Source organism: Scophthalmus maximus, chromosome 18, assembly GCF_022379125.1.
Source record: "Scophthalmus maximus strain ysfricsl-2021 chromosome 18, ASM2237912v1, whole genome shotgun sequence".
Lineage (NCBI taxonomy): Eukaryota > Metazoa > Chordata > Actinopteri > Pleuronectiformes > Scophthalmidae > Scophthalmus > Scophthalmus maximus.
Genome location: NC_061532.1, coordinates 7,973,243 through 7,995,655, shown reverse-complemented (window position 1 = coordinate 7,995,655; position 22,413 = coordinate 7,973,243). Strand labels below are relative to the sequence as shown.

The 22,413-nt window shown below is 42.4% G+C and overlaps 2 protein-coding genes across 4 annotated transcripts; one reads left to right on the top strand and one right to left on the bottom strand.

The window, feature by feature from the left end:
• The first annotated feature begins 3,666 nt into the window (after positions 1 to 3,666).
• znf410 (zinc finger protein 410) lies at positions 3,667 to 15,161 on the top strand. 3 transcript variants are annotated; one of them, XM_035618533.2, is made up of 12 exons: positions 3,667 to 3,826; positions 4,096 to 4,172; positions 4,263 to 4,314; positions 4,416 to 4,545; positions 6,087 to 6,272; positions 6,920 to 7,141; positions 9,934 to 10,093; positions 10,747 to 10,928; positions 11,496 to 11,585; positions 11,702 to 11,821; positions 12,972 to 13,091; positions 14,158 to 15,161. In XM_035618533.2, exons 3-12 carry the CDS (start codon positions 4,282 to 4,284, stop codon positions 14,259 to 14,261), a joined length of 1,347 nt encoding a protein of 448 aa, XP_035474426.1. In that variant the 5' UTR covers positions 3,667 to 3,826; positions 4,096 to 4,172; positions 4,263 to 4,281; the 3' UTR covers positions 14,262 to 15,161. The 3 variants fall into 3 exon arrangements, with proteins under 3 accessions (XP_035474426.1, XP_035474427.1, XP_035474425.1); XM_035618534.2 differs by having other exon boundaries at positions 4,096 to 4,184; positions 6,920 to 7,135; XM_035618532.2 differs by having other exon boundaries at positions 4,096 to 4,184.
• On the bottom strand, positions 14,478 to 21,936 carry LOC118290712 (ectonucleoside triphosphate diphosphohydrolase 5). Its single transcript, XM_035618535.2, has 14 exons — positions 21,831 to 21,936; positions 20,021 to 20,253; positions 19,501 to 19,580; positions 19,136 to 19,279; positions 18,559 to 18,634; positions 18,012 to 18,047; positions 17,613 to 17,701; positions 17,431 to 17,513; positions 17,051 to 17,112; positions 16,646 to 16,747; positions 16,197 to 16,340; positions 15,829 to 15,885; positions 15,598 to 15,713; positions 14,478 to 15,080 (listed from the first exon to the last, which is right to left on the bottom strand). The coding sequence occupies exons 2-14, from the start codon at positions 20,244 to 20,246 to the stop codon at positions 14,997 to 14,999; spliced, it is 1,299 nt and encodes a 432-aa protein (XP_035474428.2). The 5' UTR covers positions 20,247 to 20,253; positions 21,831 to 21,936; the 3' UTR covers positions 14,478 to 14,996.
• Positions 21,937 to 22,413: the final 477 nt, after the last annotated feature.

Below are 22,413 nucleotides of genomic sequence, written 5' to 3'. Positions count from 1 at the left end.
AGTGTTATCTCTTTTTTACAGTAAACAACCAAAGGAATCCGTGTGTTCAGGGTCACTGTCACTGCTGGAAAATCTTTCTGTGTTTAACGTTCAGCCCTCTCTGATATTTTGAGGTTGCAGTGAAGAGGTTTGAGGTCATCTTACATACTCCACCCATCTATTATTTTTCTGCAGTGCACCAGTTCCACTGTTGGCAAAACAGCCCCCGATGCTTTGCACAGTTTTTGTATTTTCGAGGTTGAATGGCTCGGTTGTCTCCTCTCACATCACCATGGCCAGATAAATTACCACAAACCCCTACACAAAATCTTTTCTATGACCATTTAATCTACAGCTTTGTTTTTTTACTTGCACAGTAGTTTCTCAGTACACGGAGCTGTAAAACAATTTGATGGTTCAACTCTCTTATATGTTACATACCTGTTTTCTGGTGATTCTGAGATCAATGACTGTAACAAAATACCTGCTTTTTCCTGACCTCATTGTCCACTTCTCCAAGCATTTTGTACTCGAGTAAAAAATATACTGATTGGGTTCTTAAGAAATTTTGGCTCCAAGTTACTAAGTCTTAAATTACCACTTTGTGTCTTAACATGTTTAAGAATGTGGTTCTAGCCACTGAACTGGCTCTGTTTGCACAGATACGTTTCCAGCAGTATTAGGTAATAAAAAAAAATGTTGAGGCCATGTCACAGTGACATTGAACCTTTTTCTACCCAACAAATTTACAAATAACACATCAACACATTGAATGAACCCCTCAGGAGACCTGCAGTACATTTATGAAGGCACCTAAATGTGTGGGTAGGGTCTTTTTTCTTGTGATGTTTTCTCTTCAACATCAGAAAAATAAGTTTGAGAAATATATCTTACATGTTCTCCCACAGTTGTTAGGTAAATTGGAGACTCAAAATTGACCGTAGGTGTGAATGTGAGAGTGAATGGTTGTTCGTCTCTGTATGTTGCCCTGCGATAGGTTGGCGACATGTCCAGGGTGAACCCCGCCTCTCGCCCAATGTCAGCTGGGATTGGCTCCAATTCAAAAAGACATAGTTTATTGCAAATATGTTTTGTCTGGAAGTACAAGCAACTTAACTCTTACTCTTCATATGGCTGTATTACCTGTGCTTTGTCCCTGCATTGGAACATCAATTTGTTTAAAAAAAAAAACATGTCCTTAATGTCTGCCTTATTGAGACATAAGAGCTGCAAGACTGCTGGCACTATTTTTGTCTTTTGCCTTCACTAAAAACAAATTAGTTTGAGCTTGTTTACAAAAAGAAATTCGCAAAACTTAGTGGTGCACATTTTTCTTCCCTTTATTTTTTGGACCAACAACACACCTAAACTTACAGAACGTATTTAAACTCTTGCTGACCAAATTCCTCCTCTCTCAGAGGCACAGATGCCATCTTCTTAGAACGGGCGGGGATGTTGTGCTTTCTTAACGGTTCACTGTAGAGTCTTTCTTAGACTCTTAGAATCTTAGAAAGGGTGTGATCGCCTTGTGCTGAAAATAAATCCAGCTGTTATGACACTGGCTCGCCGCCGGTAGAATAAATGACGGTGCTAAATTAACCAAAAAGGTCCGTGAAAGTTTAATAGTGACAATAGTGTAACAAAAGCTGATCATGCTCGTCTTTTGAAGAACTTCTCGTCTGCTCCCATCAGCTTTTACCGCAGCACATTTATTACGACAGTGGTTTCCATCAGTTCAATGTAATCTGTGACATTTTCTTTTTTTTACCTGGATCATGGATATTTATTTATTTAAGTTTATGGAATCATAAGTCTCTGATGCCGCCGTGATATATGCTCCATTCTGTGTCATGGATTGTCATCACCGTAGTCGTGACATGATAATGTTATTTGGCCGCAATTTTCTGTTTCAATGTTCACAATAAGTTAATAGCAGAGCATTGAAGACTGCTTCTGCTTACACAGTTGGACACTTGTAATTTTATAACACTGGGTTTTGGGGTTGTTGTTGTTTTTTTCATCATTATATTGGCAGCTGTGTTTCCTCAGTGTATTTCAGTCTGACTTCTTTCATGTTAGAGATGCTTAAAATGTTTGTGTAAAGAATTGTGATTATTTTATCAAAATGGTTCAGTAGTGCACCAGCAGCAGCAAAGGGGGAAAAAATTGCCAGACTAAGAACTGTTATGTTCTGTTATGTAATTGTGTTTAGAAAATTCCTCTTATGGAATTAAACATTGCAGGCTGAATGTGGTATAAAACTTTTCTCTATTTTAAAAGTGCAAATGCAGAACGTTGTTAAAAGCCTCACTATGGAGGATTTACCAAAACAATTGTTTCATGTCTGAGCTGTTCAAAACCTCTGAGGACACAAGACTTGTTATAATACATACATATATATACATAGTGACACTTCTGCAATAACTTCTGTCAAAGATGAATAAACTAAGACTGAGAGAGGGTTTTCTGTGATGTCCTCAGGGGCACTTTTTGTACCTTTAAAGTTCCAGACTCATTGCATGTTTTATAAATATCAATCCAAAGAAACTTTTCATTTGTCTAAATCAATCGAACAAGCACCTTTTGATTGTTCCAAGTCAGTTCTGGTAACATTTTTAGGATACATGGGGAGGTAGAGCACAAAGCTTTTTTCATTTCTTTTTTTCATCCTGGAAAGACATGACAAGCAGGAAAATTGACATGTTTATTTGGGGGGTTTCCACACACTTTTCTCTTTGCAGTGGCAAACTGTGAAAGAGGAATTATTTATCCACACATCTGTGCTCTTGTAGCACAAATGGACAATGCAAACACAATGATGTTTGGATTTTTTTCCCCCAGCGAAGTATAACAGATTTTAGACTAGTATTCAGTATGTTACTCCGCAGTAAAATGTCATATAGAAGTTTTTTAATTTTAATTTTTTGTTAGAACTCAATCTCTGAATGTTTTAAATACCCCCAAACTATCAAATATATGGGAAGTAATTTCACTGAAAATGACTTTGATCTTGTTGACTAATTGACTGTTCGAAATACAATTAGTTTTACACTGTATTCATGTGTTAATATATAGGAAATTAACAGTTTCTCTGCAGTGCATCTGCCCTTAATATGGCATCAATCAAGGACGTTTGTTAAATAATTGAGAGTAAATCCTTAGACTAAGGTCTGTAAAGAACTCCTACCCACTGGTTTGACCAGACAGTCTCAGGGCAAGGCCAAAAATGAAAAAAGGGGAGCAACATAAATCCAACGTTCTGCTGTAGGAAACTCTTCAAATTGAACTTGAGTAAGGAAAATATAACTCCTCTTAAAAGCGGCCTGGTTCAGCAGAAATCACTCTCCATAAATGTTATACAAAATACTTCAAGGAACCATCAAACAAAAGATGTGGGGCAAGTTATATTTTCTTAAAGCAGAGATCTTAGAAATTAACTAAAATATAACAAAAAAACAAAACAACAGATCAGACCCTGGACTCATGATCAGCATGTGCTCAAAACTAAATGATCAGCCAATGTGGACTCATTTGCGCAATACATGTGTAATTTAACCAAAATACCTCACACAACCATATGTTAATAGCTTCCAGGTTGTCATGTGAATTCCTTTGCCTTAAAGTGTAGTTTCCAACTTTGACCACTGGATGGCGGCGATGTTGTGGGATCGTCTGGGATCCCTTTGCGGAAATGTTTTTAAAACTGTCCCATCAGAGTCTCCGTAGAGCAAAAAACCTGCAACTCTGTTTTGAGACAGTTATTAAGCTAGCTTCTCCCACACCGCAGCCCAGTCACGCTGCCATTAAAAGGGAAAACGGACTTTTACCGGGGTCAAATTCGTGCACGGTATGTCGCCGGCGACAAGGCTTTGTCGGCGGACACCTAACATCTGCCTTGTTAGCCCCGGTAGCTAGTTTTGATAACTGCTAGCCGTGCTAGCTAAGTTGAGACTGTCATTTGTCTGACTGTATATGGCCTGACGCAGCTTTAGCTACATATAGCTTCACCGACTTTGACCGGCCGAGTCAGTGGTGTTGAACTTGTGGTGACCAGCTGTGTCAGCCGGTGAAGCCGAGGCGCTTTGCTTGACGTGTTGTCCTGTTGTTTGGCCGCAGAGCTCCTGTGATGGTTTCGACTCCAAGATGACCTGCAGCCCGAGAGTCTGACCGACAGAGAACCTTCCACTCAGCAGGTCAAATTTGAGGCGAGTCTCGTTTTCGTTCTACTTCAGTCGTAGCACGTGCTGTTGACGTCTGACGTAGCTCATTCTCTCATGTCGCAGGTTGCACACGGGGTTACCAATGCTTTCTGATGAGCTGGACTCCAAACCAGAGGTAATGTGTTCATCATGCTCCTGCTCCAGGTGACCCTGTTGTGACCGATGACAATGAACTAGACATGAGCCCTCTCGTCCTGTCCGTGTTTCTCCTCCCAGCTGCTGGTGCAGTTTGTGCAGAACGCGTCCATCCCGCTGGTGCAGAGTCTGGAGGACTGCGAGTCCAAGCACTGCCTGCCTCTGCTGGCCCCAGCTGAGAGCTCACTGTGCAGCCCGCTGGAGCTCACAGGTCAGCAGCTGCCAGCAGCAGCTATAACACATTTTTAACTTTAATTGCATTTTGAGCCAGTTACTGGCCACATTGCTGGAGTAGATCCTGGATAATGATGTGATGCCTCCAGTGTCAGAGCAGCCTAACAAACAAGGGTGGGGATTTGGAGAGCGCTCAAAATGTTGTTTCACAACGGCCATCTCTAGGCCTGTCACGATAATAACGTCCTCGACTTACCGTACGATATATACCAACATTGATAATAGCCATTGTGTTCACGTGTGCTTGTTGACATGAATGTCAATAACATTCCAGCTGCTTCTATCCTCCCATCTGCTCTGTGTCAGAGGCACAGCTCACTTAGTGCGGTGTTACCATCCGCCTGAAGACTTGCATTCCATCCCATTTCTCTCAGCAGCGAGACAAATTGTGTTGGAGAGGAGTGCAGCGACCTGCACGCGCGACGACCAACAGGCCTATACTGCAGAAAAACAAAAAAATGGTCTTAAAATAATTTCTAGTAGTACTAGTTATGGTGACGGGCCGAGTCGTCTCTGCTGCACCTTTCTGTGTAACGGAAGGGAAAAACATGACCTCAATATGGCGAAAGCTTTTTCAGGGACCGGTAATTTATTCACATAAAACAAATACAAACACAAACTAGGCTGTTCTGTCAAACAGCAGGATTAAAATGTCGTTAGTGAACGAATGCTGTGTGTTGGCCCTGTACTTTGGGAACTCACTGTTTTTCTAGATAATGAAGTGATGCAGAATGGCCCAAGAAGTTTAAAATAATTAAAATAATCCATCCGTAAAGAAAACTCACCATCCACAATTTGAATCTGTAAAACATGGCACAGGGTAAAAGACCGTATGTTAAAAGAAGTTATAAATCTGGTGATGCATTTATTGTCGCACCTGTTCATTTATGTGCAGTATTCCACAGCACTCCAGCTCGGTGTATCTCCATTCCCTTGTCAGTCGGATCAGTGTTACATTTTAAATCCTACATTATTAAGATAAGCTCTCACAAGCTTCACCTCACTCTCCTCAGATCAAGATGCTGCAGCTTTTCCATTTGATCCTGTGTGACCTTTTGATACATATTCTTTCATATGTCTCTGTTTTCCTGGTAATGGGTTTTAAAAATTAGATGTACTGTTTAATACTGAAGGTGCACAGTGTAGTTTTCTTGAAGCAAACCTTTTCTTTTATACTTGTTAACAGCATTTTGTTCACCCTAACAAAAGTGTCCAAGGCATTTTCTTCCTCAAACATTTGCAAGGCGGAATTTTTGCCAAATATTTTGGAGACTGCATTATTTACAGCACATCCCTAATTGGCAAGAATGCAAATCATGTCAATTGTGCAAATCCTTAGCGAGTAGAATACTTGATACAAGTAAAATATTAACCATCTCATAAATATTGCTCTATAGCGTTATTGTTGGTTACACTACCCCACGGGGTATCCCCCTGCATATGTGGGAATTGTTTGCATATAATGTGCAACTGTTTGACTCTGGTCAGATACTAACAAAACACTGCTGTCGTCTTTAGATGGAGGCCTGAGCCACATGCCAGAGGGTTCTCCTTCCTTGTCAGAGTTCGGAGGTGTGTCAGAGCGGAGTCCCTTAGTGGTCCAGGCGCACTCTCACCCACAGGCCTCACCCAGCCCCCCACCCATCCTCCATGACTTACAACAGTCCGACAGCACTTCCTACGTCCTACTGAACCTCGCAAAAGGTAAAGAAATAACAATCTGCCAACATATACATACGCACTCAGAGTTTGACAGTTTCATCTACCAAGCACCAAACTGCAATATGAATAATTCTGACAAGATTTGGATGCTTACAAGTCTGTGCTTCAAGTCTCGCTCGGCTCCTGGTTATACACACATTGCTGAAAAGAAATGGAGTAACACCTTTTCATGAAGTGAAATATTTTGGCTGGAAGAAATCATCCTTGGCAGGAACATTCTCTTGGTTTATGAGGCCTTGGCAGGAGAGAAAAAACAATAATTTTGCTGTCTTGACATTCACCCTTTTGTCCAATGTGCATTGTTGTGTCTGTGATTTGAGAAATGTGAAGAAAAGAAAATAGCTGTCTGCGGACGGAATCATTTTCTATTGTTACATTCAATCTAAACCTTCAATAAAGGGATTGTTTTTTGTGGGTATTTGTGTGTCTGTTGTCCACCGTCCTCTCAGCCTGTCAGAAAACAGCCATCACATTAAATCATAAACTGCTAAGCATAAGTGGACGACAGTAATGAATTCAGAAACGTGACCTTCAGGGGCTTGCGCCATTGACGGTCTTGCAGAATATTGCATTGGCCTTGAACGTCTTGTTTCACCGTCATTCTCCCTCTGCCTTGTCTTCCTCCGAAGGCATCACAGCCTCCTCAGAGTCCCTGATCTTCGCCGCCGATGGCACCGTGGAGGATGACGACGAAGGGGTCTCATCCGGGGACTATGGGATTGATGGCAGTGCTCCCTGGTATCTGCGGGTACAGGAGCTGGCACACGACAGCCTGATTGCTGCCACGCGGGCACAGCTCGCGAGAGACGCAAAGGCCAGCCAGGACGCCAGAGCTGCAAGTGTCGGTAACGGTAAAGTCACTTTGTGTTATCAAAGTCTTTTTATACTGGAAAGCAAAGACAAAATAGGTTCTCCATGAGACAATATCATGCTCAGTTACTGGTCCATGCATTAGAACCTGCGCCTGTGATGCAGCAATTTTCAAATTTTAGATGAAAATTAGAGAAGAAAAATTGAAAATGAAGCCTGTGTCGAGGAAGCAGTGAATTTTCTGCGGTTAGAAAACGAGTCACGGCAGCGATCAGAGACAAAGAAGAGAAATAAGGTCAGTGATGAGATGAAAATGTAGAGTAATCAGAACTGACTGAAACTGTGTTCAAACATTCACATCTTAAGTCTCTGCATCAAAATGAATTTGTAGCATTTGTCTAGATAGATTTACAAGTCTTCTTCACAAATATCCAGTGGAGTTATAAATGCCACATTATCGCGAAACATTGATCGCGCCTTAGTCCATATTGGTGCACTGTGTCTTTGGTGATTTAATGTGCATTTAGTAATATGGCTAATGCGGACGTGAGGCTCTGCAGCTGCAGTTGTCAAAAAGACAGACTCCAGGTTAGACGAGAGGAAAGTGGAGCAGCAGCTGAACAGTAACCAACGACAGAACATGGGTGGTCAGGTAATGGAGAAACAGGAAAAAGTTTTATGAATGATAATAGAATTCGTTCTGAATAATAATATGCTAATTCACTTTGTTGCCAAGAAATCCATCCATAATGCTTTAGTTTCTGCACGATAAATATAGAACTATAGCCAGCAGCTAGCCAAAAGTATCGACTCCAGCTAACAGCACATCTGAACCTCATTAATTCACTCATTATGTATTTTTCTATTCATGTAGTTTATGTGCCAGACTATTTCTTGGTCAGGAAACAGCTGATAAAATGTATTCAGGTTGGCTAATAGATACAATTTCTGATTCTTGATATAGCAAAAAACAGTAATGTCCTCAAGTCTAAGCTAAAATAATATTAGATCCCTCCGGTCTTTGTCGTACAATCGAAATCTCTGGGGCCACAGAATGTGACACACATTTCAGCAGATCAATCATAGCCTTCAGAATTTATGTATAAAAACTATTTTAACAAAGTATGATGTTAAACAACAGAAATGTTGAGATTTACATTCAGGTCACAGAATCTGATGGATGAAAAAATATGGTGTCTGTCTTTAGTCGTAAGGGATAAATGATTTAGAAGAGTTGTGCTATGTATCTAGGACGCCCTGTGAAGGCTGTTAAACACAGTCCACAGATACTTTTATGATCCCTTCTAAACTCTGCTTGGTTGGTGAGGTTGTCAAAGCACTCTTCCTCTCTTGTCAATATGATGTTTCGACGTAGAAAGGTGCCGACCCCCACCAGGAGTCAGCACTACATCACACAACGCATGTTAACATCCCTCCACAGGCTGCCTGATAGATAAAGGATTCATGTCATTCAAAGCAATATGACTCTCTGATCTTTGAACCCCCTCTGAGTCCAACTGCAGCTGCAGGTCTGGGTTAAAAAAGTGATATTCTAGTTAAGTTTTCTTTCCGTTTTTTTGGTCCCATTTTTTTTGCCTCGTTTTACGACCATCTACTTCAACTGTTCTTTATTGTATTTTTTTGTGCCATGTTCATTTTTGTTTTAGCTGTGTTAAAATTGCCGTTTAAATCAAGATACTGAGGCTATCGATGAGAAGAGCAACTCTTCCTCGAATGACTGAGAAAGTCAATGCAGGTTGTGATCAGACTGTCGACAAGAACGGCATGTCAACACTTACATTAGCTGCTTTCAGTGCTGGGCTCCGGAATATGTCCACTTGTTCGCTGTGACTGTGAATTTTATGGAGATTTTCTTGCTGTATTCTCACATTGGCTCACTTGGACATTTGCGTTCACACTCAGCCCCTCCGGAGAATGTCAGGAAAATGTCCTGCATGTCTGAAAGCAGCTCTAAAGAGTGATATTATAGTAGAGTTGTCGTGCTGGTCTACGTGGAGATGTGGAAAAAGTGATATTGGTCAGATGAGTCTACCTTCACCATGTTCATGACAAGTGAGCGTTGTGTTGTGTGTACAGACCTTAAAGCATAACACCTAGTGTTTAGTCAGACACAACCTGATTTGTCACATTACTGTATATAGTTTAGCAATATTCCAAACTGGGAGCTTCAGACTAACCTTGTGTAACCATGTTGACCATTTTAAGTTGAGCTGGACCATAAGACACATGTTCCTTTTCTACCACCATGAGATTTCTCCACATTCATCCTTGACCTCATTATATTTCCATTATAGTCAAGTCAAGCAAGAGGAGTTAGCAAAGAAAAAAAAAGACACATTTTTCGACCATTAAACCCTGGATGTCTTTGACATATTTCTCTGTCGTCTCATTCTGAGCTGGTGGAGCATTTGAGAGAGGGCTTAAAATGCTTTGTACGTTGTGAAATGTAATGTCTGCAGCAGAGTGAGACTGAAGCTCCTATGAGTCACCGTAATGGCTTCCCCTCCCACTAACTTGCATTAGATTAAAGAAGTTTCCTTCAGCAGTGGGATATCGGTTATAGGAGCATTACTGCCGACATGCTCCGAGCACAATTGGACCTGTTAAAGACATTTGCAGTGGGTCCAGGCACGCAAAAGTAAGTGATTGCATTCAGCTTCGAGTTGTTTTCTCTTGGCTGCAGTTGTTCAGCAGGACTCAGTCAGGACCCGGTGATTGGCTTTTACACAGCCGGGCTCCAGAGGCTGGCCACCTGGCTCTCCTGGATTGTTTTCTGCACAGCGCCGCTCACTCTCCTCTTCCGGTTGCCTAGGTGACCACTCGCACAGTTTGACAGCAGACGGGGACAAGCGAGAGCTCCCGCCTCGGACCAGCCGCCCTCTCTCCAAGCAGATCCTCCGCTGCTCGTTTGAGGGTTGCTGCAGGACGTTCACCTGGCCGGCTCATCTCAAATATCACCTCAAAACACACAGGTAGTACATTTACAAACACACAGCAGTGGAAGATAATGGAGTCGGGCAGTGGTCCCAAACTGATGCTGTTGCCAAAGCACTAATATTCAATTAATTTCCTCTGCCAGTGCAGGCTAATGTGGATACACTCTCCAAATTTAATCATAATAGTAATTTAAGCTCGCAGGCTAATAGTTTCCAACTTTCCATGCAAATTATTACACACTGCAGCCATGTGCAATCCTATCTCAGCTGCTGACTGCAGGCATCTTATCCAAACTACTATGCATGGGCTTACAAGATACCACAAATTTACATGAGCCAGATCTATTGCATGTAAACATTTACACATAACCTTTGTTTTTAACAAAGAATATTCAGAATATCACAGACATTTTCTGTATAATACTGGACCAATACTTTCCAGACCAAATTATTTTGACTTCAATATTTGACTTAAAGGATTTGATCACAGCTCAGTTAGCATTTCCTACTGGCTATCAGTGGTGGATGCAGTGGAACAAACGAGAAACACAGTGCTGCAGTAGTGCTGTTGACGTCGGGGTGGGAAATCTATTTGTGGTTGCCCTGTCTGACTTTGTGGTGGGCTGTTGCAGAGAAACGTGTACACGGTCAACACAGGAGCTTGTTTGTTTGGTTCTCTCGGCACCCAGGAATGACCGAATGTTCAGGTGCGGCGCAGAGGGCTGCGGGAAGAGCTTCTACGTGCTGCAGAGGCTGCAGGTTCACATGAGGACTCACAACGGCGAGAAGCCCTTCATCTGCAAGGAGAAGAATTGTGGCAAGAAGTTTACCACGGCTGGAAACTTGAAGAACCACAAACGTATACACACAGGTGGGGAGCAGGACGACAGTTTTGTATAAAAGCCCAAATGCGGTGGAAGCAATAACTCAGGCCATTTGACTCTGCTCATTTAATGCTTCCTTGGTGCAGTCAAGGCTGGAGATTTGAAGAGTCAGCAGCACTGGCGCCTGCATTTCACTGCTGGAAAGTAACTGTACTCTGTCATATTTTATTTAGGGGTGACGTATAGATTTTTGATGGCCCGTTCCACAGTCGCCGTCGTCTTCTATCTAGGGACCAGTTTGCAGACCAGCTACACTGTACAGTGTTTATATTTTGCCAGTATATCTGGAAGAACTTTTATGACCTGTAATATCCTCTTATATTACATTTTACATTCTCCCTCATCAAAATAGTTCAGCTGTCACCATAACTTCTATAAACAAAAGAATATGATGCAAAATTTCCATTTGGCCAATGAATCACTTTCATCATACTCACATCTGATACTCCAGTGCAATTCTGCCCATAATAAGTTTACTACATAAGGTCTTTATGCTAAAGTGTGTGTGTGTCTGTGTGCGTGCGTGTGTGCGTGTGTTCGTTTGTTCGTTCCAGGAGAGAAGCCTTTTCTTTGTGAAGCAGATGGCTGTGGGCGATCCTTTGCAGAGTATTCCAGTTTACGGAAACACATGCTCGTGCATTCTGGTGAGTGGAACAGCAGAGTCCACAGCTGAGCACTTCTTTTTTTTTGCTACAGATATAATATATTGTCATGTAGATCACATCATTATAGTTCATCTCTTTGTGTGTGTGTTTCCCAGGTGAGAAGCCTCATCACTGTGGGATCTGTGGGAAGACTTTCTCTCAGTCCGGCAGCAGAAACGTCCACATGAGGAAGAGACATGGAGAGGAGGTGCTCAGCAGCGAAAGCAGAGAAACAGGTCTCTCTCTCTCTCTCTCAATACACACCCTCTGTACTTATATCTTTCTGAGGACATTGTTGACATAATGCATTCCCTAGCTCCTTACCTCAACATTAACATCACAACTAAATGTCTAACCCTAACTTGAACCCTAAAACCAGTTCTTAACCCGAAACGGTCCTTTGCAGGTGTGTCACAATTTTGTCAAAATGTCTTCACTCTGTCAGGTTTAATGGTCTAACTGGTCCTCACAAACATGGAAGTACAACTATACACACACACACAAACCTAGTGTGGTAGGTATATGCTAATCCTCTGATTATGTAGATTTAAGGGGCCCATATATTTTAAAGTGTGCATAGAGAGGGTGTTGGTCTAAGTTACATTCAGGAACATTTCTTAAATTATTCACGATTTTCAGCGCTTAATTAAATTTTAGGGCCAGTAGCTGAATTGTTTTAGACTGCTCATATCTTTTGAAAAGCAGAGACGGCATAGTAACTCAAATTCATGTAGTCAAGCTTCTCCCGCTTTCTTCAAATGTCTGTTTACCTTCACCTTTGAAATTTCTGAGATAGACCAGTTACTTCAGTAAATCTCCCACTGCAGCTGTGTGAATATTACCTGAGTTCCCTCCCGTCTCGATTCCAAGTCCCAGTGTTGGTTCCTCTTGATTTAAAAAAACGTCTCTTTACATCCCAACATATGTCTAATTGTTCAAAGTCAGCTTGAATTAGTTTTCCTTATAGTGTGAAACAACGAGAGCAGACAGTTGCCTCGCTGTCACATTTCTGCACCACTGAAGCACCGCTGCTGAAAGAGGAAACGCTGCCAAAGTTCTAATTATAAACACCAGATTTATTCGGGTCAGCTTCCCCAAAGAGGCTGGTCTTTTGTAAAAGCAGCGCGGAGGAAGATACAGCTTCACAACAGAGAGGTAGTTTTCTGAGTTATTTATATATAACTGAGTTGCAGTTTTATTTTTAAATTGACTGTGTTGAGGTAACTAGATCCCTCAAAACTAAAGAATTCACATACAGGTCAAAGGGTAACTTAGGAAGTTAGTAATAATGAGCAGACTCCAAACCAACATTGGACTCTGATGTTGACTTCTCTTGTGATGGGGTGTGTGGGGAAAGCTAAAGTTTTGTTTGTTTGACTCTGACAGGAGAGGCGCTGACACAAAGCAGCCTGCTGGAGGCAGATGGTGAGAATGGAGACACTATGGTCACCATGACAACAACCGTGGAACCCATGAATCTTCATCATGCTATGCTGAGATCACCAGGTAGGCGTGTGCGCGTGTATGACACAGGGAAAAGACAATACGCTCAAGGTGGACAGAAATAACAAAGCAGCCCTGCAGTAATCTCTTATTCAGCTCAGTTCTGTTCTGTCAGAGTTGCTGCGTCAGCTCGTGGTGTTGCTAATGTCCTGATAATTGTTTTTTAATCACTATTTGTGACACTCGGTTTAGAGTTGCTTTGTTCAGCACTGGTTGTATTGACTTTTTGGGCTTAGGAACAATATACAAATATCCAATTTTTTAATATATCTGAAGTGACATGGCTACTTCCACATTACTACGTTTTCCAATGGAAACGATCTCTGTCCAAACAAGTGTTTCAGCTCTGTATCAGTATTTACACACCAGAAAATGTACATCACGTGACCATTCCTGTACTGGTGTAAAGAGGAAGCAGACTGTCTACCCTGCTGTTGGTTACTTAGTTACAGAAAATACTACGAACGAGAAACAACAATGGTGAAAAGTAAGAGCAGATTTCTTCTGTTGGAGGGATGACTAGGTAGAACTCGTACTTAAACTAAGTTTTAGTGAGTACGTTTTGCCTTCACCATTGGTCGTTGCGTCGTGACGAACCAATCTGCAAGCGTACGTGAGTGACTGCATCATTGTTTCCAAGCGTCTCTGCTTTTCCCTGTCCAAACTACAACGCAGCCCTGGCGTTGTCAAGCAAAAGCGGGGCAACCAGTGTTTCCAAACTTCTCAGTTTTATGGCGAACCACAGCAGCAGTGACAAACGAAAACTTAGTAATGTTGATGTAGCCTTAAGCTTTCTTTGCAAATGTTATTACAGAAGTTGCTGCCTGTATGTTATACCATGTAATCCAACACAATACCTCCAGAATATTGGTCATAAGTAGACTGTTACTACCACATATCGAAATTAATTTCTCGTGGCATTGTGGTTTGATTGCTGTTAAAAAGAAAGTGCAGGGAATTCATTATAACAATCCAAAGGAAGTACTCAGGTATAAGAAGGTTTGGGTTAGGTTGCCTCCAGGTGGTGTCTCCTCTTTAAACTCCCCCTTGTGTGCATCCCTCCCTTCAGGCTCTGCAGACTCAGTCGTGCTTCTTTCTCAGCCACATGAGCACCTGGTGACCATGACGACCGAAGGCCATGCATATGGAGAAGATGTGGTGACACTGCTGTGACAAATGTCGCACACTGCTGCACTCGGTCACAGTGGACTAAACATCAGCATCTAATGTGTAAATAGACTCATTAGTGACTTTAACCCCTGTAGATACTTGTAATTAGCAACCAACGATGGTTTTATTTTGAAAAGTGTGAAAGGGCCGAGTTTGTACTAACAACCTTTTTGTCCTCAAATATTTTGAAAAGAAATGCTCCCAAAGAAATACTGAGACGGGTTTTAAAAGTTTATGATAATATAATGACCATGCATTGTTCTGTGCATATTGCATAATCATTGTAAACAGAGGTTGAAATGCAGTGATGGTCTCAAATGAACAGTCAGTGCCACTTATTTAAATGTACTAGACATATGTAAATCCCATTATCCGTATAAGTAATAATTAAGAAACTACTAAAGCACAGTATTTCATATTGCTGCATGTAAACACTGGTCTTGCGCGGCACAAACTGGCCAAGTCACCCTAATATCTCTAAACAATATCTAAACAAACTGTGTCCAGTAATGTTTAAAGCTGCATTCACTGCACTGTGTTATTGTTAACATTTGTCACTCAAACATCAACCTCCAGTGCTCCACTTAACTTTCATCACCCATTTACAGATCAATATACATTAACACCAGACTACTCCGGCCCATATGAAACAAACAGCAGGTGTAGATGAGGTAGTCCCCGTTACTTATCGCGTCTGCTATTGAGCCGTCACCTAAATCAGCAGTGTGTGTGTGTCTCTCAGTGGATCCTCAGGTTGTGGAAGTGGTCCAGTATGGCACCCAGAGCCCAGCTCGCCTCCACATTGTTCACTTTCTTGGTCAACTAGGAGAGGGACAGGAATCCAACACCAAAATCACTCAAATGCCTTTTGTATTTATTGAAATAAAAAAAAAAGGTAACAAAGTTGGTGTGTAGTATTTCTTTTTCTTTTTCCCTCCCCTCACTTAAAGGCACATTTTGAAGGAATGGACATAGTTTCTCGCATTTCTTAAATTGCACTTGCAGTAACCACGTTTGAATTGAGAGAACCCTTTCAATGATGGACTGACAGTGACATCACAGATTGTTGCTTTGTGAGATTGTGAATAGAACCAATTACTCCCGACAGGCTCATTAGAAATGTCATTGTCTCCTCATCTAGGCTCAGTTGAAACTGACACAACATGCTACAACTATTTTAAACTTTACCATGCTGGTGTGATGTGACTTCAGAGGTTATGATTCATAAAGCTAAGTCTGAGCTACACAGATTTGAACATAAATATATTTTTTACAATGCCTTGCAACCTGAGGAGCGTGGCCGCAGACGTGTCGTGTGTGTCGTATAGCAGCGGCTCACCTGCAGCACGGTGCTCTCCTTAAAGCCAAATCCATCCTTGAGCAGACAAGTGATGTAGGCCATGTCCATACACAGGAACGGACTGATGGGTGGGTACTTGGTCATCTTATTGCACACTGAGCAGAGAGAAGGGGAATCATGTTGGTCGTCAGGATGACGCAGGGTTTAAGATCGCAGGGAAGACAAGTTCAGACAACTGAAATGCAGCACAAGGAGCTTTGTCCACCTCACCCTCTTTAGCTCTCATCTTGAAGTCTCTGACCTGCAGCATCCCGCCTTGGACGCCATCTGCAACAGCGGGGGGGGGGGATGGGTCGTCTTACATATAAAATGCTATTCAATTCATCACAATAACAGATTTACATGCACACTCCCGTAATAATGAATACAGTGGCCTTTCACTTCGCCCTGGAAGAGGACAGCGATTTCTCTAATGACTACACCTATAGCTCTTCAAATCCACGGAGAGCCGTGCAGATGACTCACATTTTCCCATCTCTGTCTGGCACCGGAATGGGTATTAACATCTTGCTGGGCCTGTATAATTATGTACGGTGTGTACAGAGAGGGTGTGTGTGTGTGTGCGCGCGCGCACTAACCGATAAGGCCGGCATCCACAGCTCTGTCAAAGTAATAGGAGAATGCATAGAAAACATTGCTGCCTTCGAGCTCATACGGCTGATGAATAATGCCCTTCACCACCTTCAGTACTTCTTGATAACAGAGCTTGAATCCCGTGTAACCTGGATACAAAACAGAGAAAGCTGTGTAAATTATGCATCTCGCGCTGGAGCCACATCATGAAACAATATGTAATTCAGCCCGGTCCATTTTAAATGGGCTTTGCTAACATTACCGATGCCGTCACAAATTTTCCTGTCATGTGTTTTGCTCAAACATGTCACATAAAACAAAATTGTTTGGTTTAATCCAAGTCTAAAGGGAATCAAAGGGAGTATTTGAGTGACGTTTCTTAATGTTCTTCCCCACAAACAGAAGCTAAGGATTTGTTCTTCTTATGACTCATTATACTTAAACCAGATCTCACCCTCTGGGTCCCCGCTCACATGATAGGTTATCCCTCCAAAGCTCCATTCATCCCGGAATTTCTTTGGCAGGCAGGAACTTTTGAAAATCCGCCACTCCAACCCTGCAAAAGCCCACATAGGACTTGTTTTAATGTCCCAACTTGCTCAACAGCCTAAAACCCCTGGTCACCACGGCCTGAACACTGACTCGAGAACTCTGAATGTCACGAGACAATTTTCTCAGAAGCTCTTCAATGACTCATTTCAGGGTCTCCCTTGCAATAGTTTATCAGAGAGGAAGACTTGAAGTACATCCCACAGAAACGTCTTTATCTTGTACAACCGCAGTGTTTGCAAAAAAAGGAGGAAGGAAAAAAAACACCAGAGAGTAAAACACCAAAGCACCTTTTCTCCATGTACAGTACCTTCTGCACCCAGAGCGCCCAGCGTGGCCAGTCGCGCTGCCATTAGTCCATTTCCCAGATAACTGGATAAAATCAAACAATTGTTGAAATGCAGTTAGAAATTAAAATCAGGAATAGTGTGTATGTAACAAACAGGTCAACATCGTAATGCCTATACAGATAGTAGAAGTGTTCCTTATGGAAAACTGATCCAGGTGAAGTTACAACAACAACAACAACGTCAGTGGTATATGAAAGATCTAGTCGATACTGGAAGCGAAATGTAGAGATATGTGTAGATGACCATTAAAGGTCAGTTAATCATGAATTGATTTGATGCATCACCTGTAGTTCCTATGAAGACTTTGTGTTTTGTGAATCAAGCATTTATTGTCTGTTACCTGTATGTGTACAATTCGAATGTGGAGTTGAAGAAGTCAAATCTGGCAAAGTAATCGGTGACGGGGACACTTTCAATGGTTTTCTGCAGTGGAATATGAAGGAGAGAGTGGATTACTAATCAACAGTTGTTGTTTTGTTTTGTAATTTGAAGAGAAAACTCAACATGCAGAAAACGACAGACCCTCAGTTTAGGCAGGAAAGTGATTTGCGTAGATCCTCCACCCAAATCCAATATTCCCACCGTCTTCTTACTTTGTGCATTCAGGTAACCTGGAAACATTTCCTACTTGAATCCAGCAGACCAGACACAGAATAATCAGCTGCACCTTAGATGTTTTCTTCAAAAAAGCTTCTCTTTTTTTGGCACACACACACATGCAGCCCTGACAGGATAAAATCCCAGCACGCTGGGCCTGATATAGATCATAGCAATCCGCTTCAGGTTTAGCAAAGAAATTGAAAATGTAGATTTAGCCTTCATTTGTGAATAAGGATCCATAATAACACACACATGTACAGTTGTAGCTGAGCTCAGAGAACATAATAAAAATGTCAACGTTATGCTACAGACTGTATTTACCTGTCAGAAAGTTCACAGAGATCCAAGCCAGGATTCCTACATTTACAAAATTAGCAAACGAGCAAACCGAGAAACAGAAAACAGTTATTATTTCAGGCGGAACGCACACAGGTTCATTTCAGAGAAGCTGATGACAAATGTTCACAGAAATTACAATGGTTACAGCAAACACAAACACGTTCACATGTGTGAGCTATAATTCTGGAGAAGAAACAATAACAAAGTTGAAATGCTGACAAATCAATTACACTTTGGCCCAACAGACAGCAATGTTTCCCACCACATAATTACAGCCTTTTTAAGGTCGCAGCAACTTTGTGGCTGAAAAGCAATTTTCTTTAGTGTTGTCAAAACAAAAAAGACAACAATAATCTACAGCAATTTAGTGAAACGTATGCAATAAACAAAGATTCCTTATAGAAGTTGCAGAGCAGACTATAAGTAGGGCAGAGGAATCTGTGATGACACCTTCAAAGTACGGCAGGAAGAACATGGAGTAACTGACAAATGTGTTCATTGTAAGGGCGCAGGGTGGGCAGACGGGTACCTTCATTTGTGCCATTCATTATAGTGACGCTGTTGTCTGGCACCAAAAAGGGAGATTCATCAAACACATGTTGAACCTAAGGAGGAAGGAGAAAGAGAGGGACAGAGGGGTGGAGAGAGACGAGGGGCAGAGAGGGAGAATGAGAAGACGAGTGAGCAAAGAAAAGCAGCAGAGAAATGCCCTGAATATTATCTACTGTAATGGCAGCTCATCCAGAGGTGCCCTCCGCTTGAAGGGATTAATTAATTCCCTCGGGGGGGATTAATAAAATATAATTTATCTTCCAAGGTGCCCCAGGGCCATCCATTACTATTCTATCCCCTCCACAAGAGCCATCCACACTAAGCTCCCAGCACTCTGGCAACAATACCTTCCCCTCTCGTCTCGGTACCACCTGCTGCAGCAGTGGAAATGTTCTTTTCTTTATCTTCCTGCTCCGTCGCCGGATAAGAGGCTACAATTTCCCTTTAAAGTGTCAAACAATGTCACTCCTAACAACTTCCCCATGATGAAGAGCTATATTCTACTCTCGAGGTCTCAGTCGTGTCTCGTGTCTGAGCATCGTGAGCTCTTGTACCTGGTCCAGAATACCCCGAGCTTTCTGCGTGGCCAGCAGCCGGAGGCCGGCGGTGGCCCTGAGGACCACCGGGGTCCTCTTCCACTCCAGGCGGGGCACGGTCCTCTTGGCCACCTTCAAAAGCATCCTCACTGTGTGTCCCGCCTTTAAAAAACAACACCAGACAATCCTCACTACAAATCAGCACTGCACAGAGCGATCTTGACAACAGCGTGACAGCTTCTTTTTTTTCTTCACTTCCATTCATCACCAGTGTGAGTCAAGGCAGAGGGGGACTATTGGCAGCATGTCTGAATACAATGCGTAGCCAGCAGACCTTTTCTCTTAGGCTCGATATAATTGATTACGTTTGACAATGAACTCACCATTTCAGGGGAGTCAGCGTATGCTGACAAACCGGGCTTTATGGAATGGAACATCTCATTGTCCAAAACAGGCAGCTCCTCTGAAAGACACAAGATTCGCCCACGTCAAACATGCAGCAGCTGCTAAAAAGCATTAACAGGCCTAAATCTGCTTAGCATACATATGCAGAGTATATCCCCTCATTCAAGATGACTCATGTTGACTTGAATCGGGCCAAATGGGATTATTACTGAGAGAGTAAAAGAAGTCAAGTGTGACCTATGTCTCCTGAAGGGAGAATATAAAGGTTAACAGAACTGAGAGGCTGGGGGGGAGCTGGGAAAAGGAAAAATGGCATGTTACTCTGCTCTTTTTACATGTTTCACAGGTCATGTAAGTCTATCACGACATCCTTGCTACATTATATCTACACACACCTGTAAATAAATAGGATGCCATATGATGAATTGAGTAAAAGAGCAGAGGGAAGCAGGTCAAGAGAGCAATCTGAGCCGGTGCCCAGCTCTGCCCAGCATTTACCTGAGTCACGCTGGATGAAGGTGTAAACGTGGATGCGTGTGCCTGTGCTCCCTGCATCAAACATCACTGCATAAAAGATGCGGCTGTGGTTCGCCGGGCGGCTGAGGCCGGGCAGGATGCTCCCGATGCTGTTGGTCAAATCCAGGAGGGAGGTCCCGACCTGGGCTCGGCTCTGCCCTGCGACGGTGAGCAGGGTGAGGAGGAGAAGGGGCACGGCGGGCTTCATCTGCACTCTGGAGAATTAAGAAGGAAGTCTTTTAAAGTTCGTAGTTATTACAATTACACTGCTCAATATCGCAGCTCTAGCTGTAGCTGACTAGAACTAGGAGATGTTACACTACTGCACGACGAGCAGAAGAGGAGTAAGAAGCAATCAAGTTATTTACACCGGGTCATTTGGCCACACCCCGCTGACTTATCTAAACAACCGCAGGGACACGTCCCAAAACCATCATCCTCCCTACCTGCTGAGTCAACTCCTGTAGACAAATAAGAAGACATCACAATCTGGATTTAATTCAGTGGACTAATTCTCTTTGATCTTGATGTTTGATCAATACACAGCAACTCAAGCGTGTCTCAACATCTCCCTACAAAACTCCCACATCGAACGTGGGGAAACTGGGATGTCGTAAGAGCCCCAGTTAAGCACCGCTCGGTGAGAAACCCTTGCTCAGACTTTGTCACACTAATTACATTTTTTTTTTTTTTTTAAATCAGGGGACCGGAGACACTTTTACATGAACATTTTTAATGCCTGTGAATTACAATTTAAGTTTTTGGCCTATTATACTTATCTGGAGCAAGTTACAAAAAAAATGAAGAAATTCCTGCAACTGGAAACATGATTTTACAGTTAAAAGGATCGTCTGGGCCCCTAACTCTGTCCCTTTATTCGTTCATTATTTATCACTGATATGTTTTGCAAAAGTAAATGGCATCTATGATGAAAAGTTGCGATTATGGATGAATTCCTCCAGGTTTTATTTGCCTACTGTAAAGGGGGAATGCTCCTCTGTGGCTGGATGTTTTTCTCATTCAAAGCTACTTAGTGCACTAAATGACACATCACTAATTACCAATACACCCGCCTACATATAATTACTGAATAGCTGTGTCAGATATTGCCCAACGTCTCGGGGTATTTGGTTCTGTCATGAACTGTCTTATCTACTATCAATAAAAACAACTGAGATTTGAGAGTTGGTGGATTCCATTACCTGGAAACATGACATTAGATTCATACAACTGACATTCACATTTCTCAAAGTCACAATGTAGAACCAGTCCCTGATTTAATTTTTTCAAAGAAGAAAAAAAAGATGTTCACAACGATGATTGTTGTGAACAATGCATCATGCCACTTTCCTCTGGCTGTGTGAATTCAAATATCTTAATTTCCCATTTCTAGGTGGTTATTGCAATATCTTCTAGACAATAAAACTCGAGCTCTGAAGAGCACCGAGGGTGTTGCGACTAGTTGGGTTGAATAATATCCACCAACTCTCTTGCCTAGCTAAAGAACATTAACTACTTTTAGTGAGTTCACTGATCGGGTCGGTGCATCTCGATGACGTCAGTCCGCAGTCAACCATGATAACGTTTGGTTAGCTCGACAAAAGTTTGACCACAAGCTAGTTAGCTAACGCTAGCTGCCGCGACACGGCCAGCGACTAAACTTTGGCGAAACACCATTCGCAGCGCAGTTAAGTCTTCCACGCCACACAGGGAGAAAATGAAAGTCAACAGAGGAAGAAACTGTAGGTAACTCGAAGCGCTTTGTGGACGCTGAAGCACAGCGGAGGCTCACCATGATGTCCAGGGCTGGTGGACGCCTGCGCGTGACGTCACTGACGCAGCTGAAGGGGTTTCCCGCCCGGACGTGACGAGCAGCGCACATCTAGTGGTTAATTATTCTGCCAGCAGATGCATTATTTATGATGTTTACGTTTCACTTCCAGTCAAAAACACCGGGGCCTCTAAGCAGGTAAATTACAGGGCGCTGCACCAGAATAGGTCGAGTTCAGACTTTGCCACCTGTACTTTTCATCTTTGAATCTGTTGTGTGGCAGGTGGAAACAGAAAGTACAGTCGCGGAGGTCTGATTTAATCTCAGCCGAGCCATAGATCAGAACCGAATACATTCAGTTTGTTCTCATTTGTTTATACACTTTTCATCCATTGCCTCAGTATTACGCATGTTTTGGGTTTACCTGATAAACATCTTGGGATTTGGTGATGTCGACACAAAGTCTGGCCAGGAGTCTGTGTAATTGCCAAGACATATACAAAGCATTTCACAATAGGTCGCGCTGACCGGTAGTCAGCAAGTTAACGTCATTCTCTTACACAGCTCTCTAGACTTTCATCAGACTAACACATTCTTTAGATCT